General features: G+C 38.1%; 1 protein-coding gene across 3 annotated transcripts in view; it reads right to left on the bottom strand.

Annotated features, from left to right (window-relative positions):
- Positions 1-681: 681 nt before the first annotated feature.
- Positions 682-10,761, bottom strand: part of sec24b (SEC24 homolog B, COPII coat complex component) — a 33,822-nt gene continuing 23,742 nt past the window's right edge. For all 3 annotated transcript variants that reach the window (XM_088912135.1, XM_088912127.1, XM_088912144.1), the window contains 8 exons: positions 10,417-10,590; positions 10,065-10,175; positions 8,745-8,920; positions 7,339-7,476; positions 6,518-6,622; positions 6,161-6,253; positions 2,683-2,786; positions 682-1,612 (listed from right to left, as the gene is read on the bottom strand). In XM_088912135.1, coding sequence (XP_088768261.1) covers positions 1,498-1,612; positions 2,683-2,786; positions 6,161-6,253; positions 6,518-6,622; positions 7,339-7,476; positions 8,745-8,920; positions 10,065-10,175; positions 10,417-10,590 — 1,016 coding nt within the window. In that variant the 3' untranslated portion in view covers positions 682-1,497. The remainder of the gene's footprint in view (positions 1,613-2,682; positions 2,787-6,160; positions 6,254-6,517; positions 6,623-7,338; positions 7,477-8,744; positions 8,921-10,064; positions 10,176-10,416; positions 10,591-10,761) is intronic.

Raw genomic sequence — 10,761 nt, 5'->3', positions numbered from 1 at the left:
GAAATCATGACACAAATGTATTATACTAGAGATAAAATCAACCATATTGATGTTAAAACATCAGATATACTGTATGGATTAAATTTAAAATAAAAAGTGATTTACTAATTGATTCCTTTTGGGAATGCTGGAACCTAATGCCGAAAATGCTGGAAAGTTCTTATAGTATAGGACTAATAGACAGTTGGCTATCCTCCACTGTAATTATTGTTTTAAGTCAATCACTATGTTCACTACAAGATACAGTGCATGATCATTCTTTGAGAATTAGGTTGAATTATGATACTCTGCTATAATTTTAAAGTTACATCTGTTGCACCAAGTTTGCAAGAATGTTAATCTTATTTATGGTTTTAAGAATTGAAAAGATGCAGAACCACACAATTTCAAAGAATATGAGGAGATGCAATCCAAACTTTGGAAGACATTTGAATTCACTGTATAAATTAGAGAAGGAGCAAGAGGACATTAATAATTGTATCGTGGTTATTATTGTTATTATTCTATTACATAATAAGTGGTTATTTATATTACATTTTTAATATATTTTGTCATGTTATTTCTTTAAGTTCTTATAAAAAAAGAAGAGATTTGAAACTGCAAAAAGGTAGGTCATGCAGAAGAAGAAAAGTGCAGGGCTTAAAACAAATCTAAATGGTATTAAGCAAAACTAAATGGTATCAAGCAAAATAGTTTTATTCAATAAGCAGATCATAAATAATTTCACATAAAATATTTGCAAGGGAATTACAAAGAGGAACAATTTCTGTTATTGCCAGAAAAACAAACTGTGAGTTGTACAGAAACTAACATCTCATCCGGACAGACTGGACCTGCTTTGCAATGTTAGGAAGTCACTACTTTTGAGCGACTTCCTTGTAAATCCAGTGCACAGTCCAGACTTCTTCCCATTAGACAAATGTCACACATGGCTTTACAATATACATCAAAACTTGTTTCCAATTTCCTACAATTCTTGTAAAAATGAGAAGGCGATGATCATTTTTATATGAAAACTTAAGAGATTTTTAAAAAATGGGTTAAACAAAAAAAACATGCATATCTTTTTCTCTTCCCTTTTCTATAGTTTCTGTGTTAAATGTATGAAGTAGCACTCATGTCTGCTTACATTCCACATAGACTGTCTCAGTGAATGGCTACATACATAATTCTGACAGCGGTTAGCAACTATGAAACAATATGCATGTTCTTCTTTTTCTATAAAAGAAGCACGTAACAAGCCTGTTGGGTGTACTATTTTGTCTGGTGTTGATACCTTTCCTTTAGAATTGCTGTGTCCATTATCAAATACTTCACTGGTTTCAGGTCATGTATATCTGGCTCAATCATTATCATCTTACCATTTTTTTAGGATTCCTGCATTCTGCATGGACCTACCCCACAAAGTCAGGTGGAGGCCTTGTAAAGATTTACCACTTTGCAGGTATTGTAAAACACGACTACCTTTACAGCATGAGCTAGTGTTGGGTGTGTTATCTACTTGGACAACTGCTGCTGAATGTGGAGCAAAAACTCATAATAGGACAGGGCTGCTTCTGTTCGGTCTTCAATTAAATGCTGGAAGAAGCTGGTCTTGGCAGAAGCGTCGTCTCTGAAAATGAAAGTAAATGCAAAACTGAATAACTTGCAGAGGAAGTCTGCACAGAAACATTCAATTTCTTAATAGTATAAAGTAAGATAGGAATCAGAAGCTACAGTATTTGACCTGCTGTCCATCAATGCTGTTCCTACCTTTTCACAGTATTCTCTAAACCTAGGATACTCTACACACAGATCCTCCTCTATTAAATCACACAGTTTTGCAACAACCATGTTCTTAATTATTTAATTAATAATTAGAAGGCTCAAGATATTAAAGGTAGAGGTGTGCCAATTGAAAGCAATGGAGTGGAAGGGGGTTTTAATCTCAGTATCACCGTTTTGAACAGTCCCACATATCAAAGATCCCCGAGTCAGTTCCACATGCTTAGAAGAAGCTTACTGCACTACTTTTTTTGAGGAAAACTGTGCAACTATAGTACCCCATTGCACTAGCTGTCTATGATTTTAACACTTCCAAACTTTTGCCTTGCATTTTACTCTGTGAAGTGGAAAGAGCTCTCTGCTGAGCACACACCTTAAACGACATTTTACCTGTCTTTTCAGTGTATATAGTGGCCTAGACTATAAAAAATAATTCCACTGGAAATATGGCTTTGCCAGACATCTTTTTAGGTTTTTATCTCCTGAAAGTCACAACTTATTATCTTGCAGTCACAACCATATAGACACTATAGTATCAATGGTTTTGTATATTGCTTTGGCATTATGTACCACAAATTGATGAAACAGGTTTCCACCGTACAGTTGTTACAGACCATTAGGAACGTACATTAAAATATCAATATTTTCTGCACATAAAGAAAAAAGACAAAGCAGGGTTGAAACAAAGTCTAAAACAGCTAGAATGTTAAACTTATTATGGATTTTTATTAGTCTATATTATTCCAAACCATGTTCAAGTCTTTCCATCAGCAAGGTCTGGGACATGAATGTATGACCGTTTATCACTATCAGTCATGAACATTTAGATGAATGTTCATGTGGGTTTATGTCATACCTGATGCACCTAAAAAAGAGCCTAAATGCATATACAGAGTTTGAAAAGCCTAAAGTACTTACTTCACAACGTAAAGGGTATGGCTAAATGATCTGTTCTCTTGAAGCCAATTAATAAAAGCTCTTGTTCTTTCAGAAGAAGGTGTTTCCAATTCTGGAATCTGAGTCTGTGCATTAAAAAAACAAAATATCAACAATACAAAAAGATATCCAGTCCAACTTGTAACACAATAAAAAGTATAACAATAATATCAAAGGTGGTGAATTTACTCCCAGTTCTTACTTCCCCTTTCCTTTTATCCGTGCTAAAAGTATACCTGGCTGAAACAAAGATTAACATTTCTGAAAGAAGGTCGCACAATGAGATCAGATTAACCAGGCAGGGGAAGGGAAGCCTGGTCTTGCAGTGCTGCATTTGTTTGTGTTTTTAATTTTACCTTAGACTCTAATAACTTAATTAAGCCTACAACAGAATGAAGCTCATAGTTCTTCCACTTCCATTTTGAAACCAAAATTATCTTGAAACTAGGCTCACACCTTCCCCCTTCTCTCATCGACAGACTCGTTTCCTTCTAATCCTCTCTATTCATTTGCAGGTTTCGACTTCACACCACTTGATTGGCCACTCTGCCTCTCCCCTGCTCCCGCCTCCTCTCCACTCCCAGCTTTTGTTCTCCTATGCCAGTGGTTCTCAAACTTTTTGGACCAAGTACCACCCCTAATCCAACCAAAGCATCCAAGTACCACCTACAAGTCATCATCTCATAAGAATCCCAGAAATTCTCAATGACCAACATGAGTGCGCGTGCACACACACTCACACATACATATAATAAATATTATAATTATAAACTTTATTTCATATAGCGCCTTTAAAGGTGGCTTCTCAAAGTGTTTTACAGAAAAAAAAACAGTAACAACAACTAATAAAAAAGCACCATTTCAGTGAGAGGGGTGAGCCTGTTTAGTCGAGCAAAGCAGATGTGAATTAATTTTTCGAGCCTTGATACAATTCACAACAGAGTCTAACAGATTTTAAATCGTCAGGCATTTTCTTGACGGCAAAGGTTTTGCGGTGGATGTTGTGATGCGTCCATTAATTTCTGGAGCAACCTCTCTAATTCGTGCAACTACACCGTTATGTCGGCTTGTCATTGCTCTAGCACAAACTCCGACACATTTTATCCAGTCGAGGCCATTCTCTTCGATAAATTTATTCAGAAGCTGAAATATGTGCTCTCCTGTAGTTCCTGTTGGTAGCGACTTACAGAACAGAAAGTCCTCATGGGACGTACCCTCAAACTCGTATCTAACGTAAAAGAGCAAATTGGCCAAATCGACTACAGACTCATCTAATTTCAGTGAAAAACATCTGCTCATCTTAAGTCGCTCTATCAGTGTACTTTTGATATAATCCTTCATTTCAATAATTCTATGAGTGACTGTGTCTTTCAGGGGGAGGGGGGCAGCAGGTCGAGCTGTTTAGCAGCTTTTTCTCCACACATAATACGTGTCAGCTCTTTTGCCAACGGTAAATATGGTTCTTCAAAAATAGTGTGGCTTACCTGCTTCAGCAATCCGCAAGCTTGCATTTTTCCGCATTTCCGTTTTTATTTCCGTATTTATGTAAAGTTTTTATTTCATGCGCATGGGAGCGAAACACAGAGACGCTCGGTGTATTTTTCTCAAATTAACTTAGAACAGTTCTTAAATATTTTTCTGTTATCTATCACGCTTTCTTGTGCTCACAAGATTACCAGCGTTCGTAGCACGCATTTCTATGCATTCCTGTGTTTACAACTTGGCATTGTTCCAAAATCACGCACATTCTCCTTCCTCCCTATTTGCTGGAGATACAGTAGCTTTTTTAAATACAATTGGTCACTTGCATCCGTAGCACGCATTCCTATAGAGTGGTATAGAATTACAGAGTATCTCTTGTGTCCACTGAAGTATTAGCGCGCACTGTATCGCAGTACGTAGGCTGCGTATTCGACACGTTTAAAATACAAAATACAAAATACGAAAACCCGTCCCGATTTTTCAGCGCACACCACACAGTTCCAGGGTCTTTTGGCGTACCACCTGGCGGCACTCCACGTACCACTGCCGGTACGCGTACCACAGTTTGAGAACCACTGTCCTATGCTATATAATCTCTGCTGACTTCCCTGCCTTTCTCACACCCAAAGAAGGCTCCACAGTTGAAACATTGCATCTCCTTTCTTCTCTTTTCAGCATGGAATAAACCTTTACTTGTACCTTTGCAGTCTATGCATGCCGTTCTTTGACTTTACCCATTAATGCCACAGATGTAAAAAACAACTTAAGTATTTGATAGTGATTTGAGTTTGTTGTAAAGGGCTCATATATAACTGTATAATTATTATGACATTAATATGGCTAAGGTGATTTCACAAAAAAAGTTACCTAGGTACCTAGGAATAGGTACTGTGTTGTAACAACTGTATGGTCTGTTAATAACCCATAAAACTTAACACTAGGCATCAGTTTAAAAATGGCTAACCTTGTGTAAATGCAATAAACACTGAGTTGGTAGTTTTATTTATTCAGTTTATTTAATGGCAACTCATGGAAATGTCCTAACCCTATGCAATGACATGGAAACAAATGCAATGTTTTCAATAAGAGATAAGATAAGATCACTTTATTGGCCATATACAATTTCTTGTATTAGGAATGATTCTTTTTTCACATACACCAACTTGCTCTCCATGACACACACACAGACAGGGAGAGAAGCTTGGGGACAGCCATTTATACGGCACCCCTGGAGCAGTTGGGGTTAAGGGCCTTGCTCAGGGTCCCAATGGATTCCTCTGCCGGCTGCGGGATATGAACCGGCAACTTTCCAGCCACAAGCGCAGATCCTTAGCCACAGAGCCACCACACCGCGGTGGACAAATAGAAGGACAAATATTCATGAAGTGCAATGCCCTGGGTGCTTTCTCACAATCACCACTGAAATGAAAATTTCCTGTGCTTAAGGACTGATTAGAGAAGAAAGATGTTGTGAAGCCTGTGGTCATGGGTAAACAAACTCAGGAGTTCCCTGGGAAATATGCATAACTGCTTCTGCTGGAGCACCACAGTGTGTGCCTGCTGAGTGCCAAAGCAAATCATATTAAAAAAATCTGGCTCTGCTACATTTGATACATCAGTTCTGGCTGCATGATAATGCCAGGTCACATACTGCTAACAGCACTGTGTTTATGGGGTTATGGGTAGGACTTGCTGACCCATCGGCCTCATAGACCTGGCTTGGCATCCAGCCTTTTAATTTCTGAAAGTAGCAAATGCCCAGTAGTCAAAACAGAACTGAGACCAACATGCAGGATTTCATCAACACTAGATTTGATTATAGATGTCAGGGAAAATAGAATGTGTTATTGGTTATATTGTGCATGCGCCTATGTATAAATGCATTATAATGCGAACTGTGGTTACTTCCACATTTCATGGTACTATAACATCTGTACTGACTGCCACCAACTGCTACAAGTGAAAACAATCCACTTACCATATTCTGTGGGATTAAAGCATGGTTCTGACAACCCAACACATCTCTAATAAAGGACTCGTCACAGCATTTACCCACCCATAAGTAAAGAACCTAGAGGAAAAAAATATTCAGGCTTACTGTAATTAATTCAACATGTAATACTCTACATGACAAGACTGTCCATTGTGAAACTATTAAAAATCATAGTAAAACATTAAGTGACCTAACGGGTAAAAGAAAAAATGGGCCGGACATAGCCTAAAAGTAAATACATTTTTATTTAATGGACTAACAAGATCAAATTTATGAAGAGAACACTGAGTAAATTAAGAACACAGCAGATTTGTTGAAAATCAAGAAGAGTCCAGTACTCACTGTGCTACAATCCATGAGGAAAGCCCCTTCTCTTGTCAGCTTCTCTGCAGTGAGTTGGAGAATAGAAGGCTGGGGCACAATGCTGTCATTAACATGAAGTGCGCCCTGTGAACAAGTTGACAATTGGTCAACAAACGTTTAATTTCCAAGTATCCTAAGCTGATTATGTACAGCATACATACTGTGCCCTCCACATTTATACATAACACCTAAAAATAACAAAAACATCATTTCATTAATAAACTATAGATTGCTTAAAGAGTATTATAAGTATTATTACAAGTTTATCTTGTAATTTTAATAGCATTGCACAGGGCAAAGTCCTACTTGTCATAAATAATTAAATCTACAAAATATAAGGATCACATCGATTCATGTCTATAAGTAGTCAAATAATATGGTAGCCTCTGGAACTATACAAGGTTTTTTGTTTTCCCCCCAGTATATATCATTCCCTACTGTACCGCATTCCTACATAAAAGAGGAGAAGGCAAGTATTAAACCCTTATAATACAAAACATTCACACTGATATTTTTTGTAGCATAGAGTGTATATTCCGGTATAGTCAAATATTGGTTATCTAGAGAGAAGAGTCAGCAATATTTGTAATCTTGCCCACAGGCCAAATGTACATCACCTGATCTCTCTATACTATACCTTTGACCTATGGTGTACAAACATTTGTACAGTATGTAAGGTAAATATCTATTTATATCAAGTCTAGCCATTAGACATAAAATGTCTAAATCACATCTAAATGCCCTCTTCATGTTTAATAATGTCACATACATGAATATATTGATCCCCCATGTCACATTACCTCATCAGACAGATTGTCTATTCTGTACAGGTTAGGATGAATCATGCGCATTATTTGCTGCAGGGGCTGACTTTTGAATTCGCACATAGCAAAGACCCGGTCATCCAGCCGTGTGCTAGTGCCTGTCCTCAGGGCTTTCTGCAGAACAGAATGAAAACTGATAGGTCAGTTAGCTCTACAGTACAGCAAACATGCGAAACTAATACAAAAGGGAATATTTAAAAACCAACCTATCCGATAAATATATGAAGGACAGTACATAACACACCAATACTTAACGGATTACGATTGACAGCCATCTTTAGTTTTATCTAGGGTTCTGCTGTTATCAACTGGAAACCACTGCTCTTGAAAGTGCAGTAGGCTGCTTTTAGAATATTTTTAAATACCCAGGTTATGAATGTTCCTGTCTTGAGCCCACTCTCTGGCTCACCATAACCCTATATTAGACTCAGCAGCTATTAAAAATGAGTGGATATACAGTATATTCTTAATGCTGCATTACCTGGATCAGCCAAGACACAGCACTTGGGTTTATAATACTTTAACAATTAATTAGGTATATACACTAATAAGCAGGTAGGCCTCCTCTCATTTATTACATTTTTCACTTCTCATATGAATGAGAGTTGCATTTTAGATTTTAGTCAGGCAGTGGTTACATCATTAGTGACAAATGTACTTCTTTATTTCAAAACAATGATAAATATCAACACAGCAGACATATAATAATATTTGCTTACACTTATATAGCGCTTTTCTGGATACTCCACTCAAAGCGCTTTACAGGTAATGGGGACTCCCCTCCACCACAACCAATGTGCAGCATCCACCTGGATGATGTGACGGCAGCCATAGTGCGCCAGAACGCTCACCACACATCAGCTATTAGTGGGGAGGAGAGCAGAGTAATGTAGCCAATTCGTAGAGGGGGATTATTAGGAGGCCATGATTGGTAAGGGCCAATGGGAAATTTGGCCAGGACGCCGGGGTTACACCCCTACTCTTTTCAAGAAACGCCCTGGGATTTTTAATGACCACAGAGAGTCAGGACCTCGGTTTTACGTCTCATCCGAAGGACGGCGCCTGTTTACAGTATAGTGTCCCTGTCACTATACTGGGGCATTAGGACCCACATGGACCACAGGGTGAGCGCCCCCTGCTGGCCCCACTAACACCTCTTCCAGCAGCAACCTTAGTTTTTCCCAGGAGGTCTCCCATCCAGGTACTGACCACGCTCACACCTGCTTAACTTCAGTGGGCTGCCAGTTGTGAGTTGCAGGGTGATATGGCTACAAGTGATTAGGCAGTTTGCATTTTCTTCATTTTTCCTTATGACATATGAATGCATCCTTAATGGATTGAGGGTCTCCCTACTTGGGACTACAGAATGTTACCCACTTCACCTGTTTGAGCAGTGCTAAGACATAGAGGGGGAAGAGTCGCAGTGAGGCAGGAGCAATGAGGCTGTTCTGCTGGAGGTTGGAGGTAGTTGACCGGTATGCAGCCAGAGAATCCACCACTGCATTTACCAGTGCATCCCGTGCGTCCGACAGATTGGAAGACACAGATCGGTCGATAGCTTGAAAGACACACAAAAAAATCCCATAAACATTTTCCACACAACAAATTCATCTAACCATGATAAAACGTAGAGTGAGAGGCGATTTTATTAAGTACATAAAACCTTAGATGGTCAACCCAAGGGACTACACAGAACACAAAATCATAGCTGGGAAGTCACGTGGGAATTCATTTAGGGGAAAAAATGGTAAAGTCTGCTTTTATACAAAGGATCTGGATGTTTTGATCAGACTTCCTAGCCAGATGGTTGAGACCCAGATTTCTTTTTCCCCAGACTTTTTTAAGAACTGATTGAATTAAATTTTAGACTTGCTTAGCTACTAAACAACAGGCCTTGATATTATGGATGGAAGCAAGATGGAATATAGCAGTTTTCTTTTAAGAAAGAGAAAGAAGTGAAATATGCATATTTTCAAAACACACTCTCAGCCAGAGCCATAAGTAAAGCAGTACTTTCAAATGCAGTGCTTTAGGGTGCATACTTTTTTTGCCAAAGATATACTCCACATATCACATTAGTTTTTACTTCTGCCTTTCCCTTGTACCTAATGCACATGAACTTCTTATCTTGACATAAAGCCCAAATTAATGGTGTTCAAAATATATCTGGTGAGGCAGCTGGAGCAAAACAAAGACGCAGCCAGTAGTAATGTGGATTTGAAGGATAGTAGAAGACACATGCATTAACAATGACAGAGGTTTAAAACTGTAATCCAGAATACATCAAAACTTTAATTTTGACTGTTCCACTTGCCAACCTCAAATCATAAATCTTCCGCTTTATTAATGGAGGTTTCTGCACCTACTCAAAGTCTTCTTTAATTTTCACATATTCCTGATGGGCAAGGTACTTATTCTCATGGGAATATAATATTATTTACTTTGTTAATAACCATAAAAGCTACAACACGTACTTTTTTTATAATTAAACATTTCCTTAAAAACTGACAGCATTATCTGTCATTTAATTTTGAAAAAGACTGAACATCTTATTGAATAAATTGACATCTGGGTAACGTGATTCCAATTAACTGTGAACCACAAATTACTACACATCAGTTGTCCCATTTAATAACTGAAAGGTACTTTTTTCATTATTAAAAGTCTAAGAAAGCAGGGTCTGGCTGTGATGTAGTACTCACCCATATTTGCCAAAAGGCACGTGATGGCTTGAACATCAGCCCCAGCAAAGACATCATTCAGCGAATTCACAACAGGCAAACACAATGTGTGCACCCGAATTCTTCTCTTGCCTGAAAAAAGGAAAGTTTGTGGGGTTCTGTACAACAGTCTGATGTCAACTCAAATAAACCTTCAATGGCTTCTACAAGGAAATTTACAGGTGTAAATGTAAAGGAAGGGAAACCTAAAAAATCACTTTCAGTACAAAGCCTTAAGAGAACAAAAAACACTCATCTTGACTCAGCTGTTTTGCGATTTCCAATGTGGGATGTTGTTGAGACACGTTTTACTAGAAACCAATTATTTTATTACCTTTGCTGGAAGTGTACAGAAGGGCTGCCTGAAAGCAAACTAAGGATGTGTCGGCTAGGCTTTCTTCAATTGACATTTGCACAGCAAAGCCGGAGTCTGGATTAACATTTGCCAGGGACAGCAGATCAGTAGAACGGACAAAGAAATTCCCATGAAATGTGTGGATAGATAGTCCTGGAAAAAAATAAATACTTTAAACACTTTAACACATAGATTTTCCATACTGTAGTCATCTTGTTAAAGAATGCATCATAAGGTTAAAGATATGAGTTCCTGAAGTGAATAAGTGGAATGGGCTCCAACAAAAACAGTGTTATAAATACATTAATCAAAACTATCATTTCT

This window comes from Atractosteus spatula, chromosome 1 (assembly GCF_055471065.1).
Source record: "Atractosteus spatula isolate fAtrSpa1 chromosome 1, fAtrSpa1.hap1, whole genome shotgun sequence".
Lineage (NCBI taxonomy): Eukaryota > Metazoa > Chordata > Actinopteri > Semionotiformes > Lepisosteidae > Atractosteus > Atractosteus spatula.
This window is presented reverse-complemented; position numbering and strand designations above follow the sequence as displayed.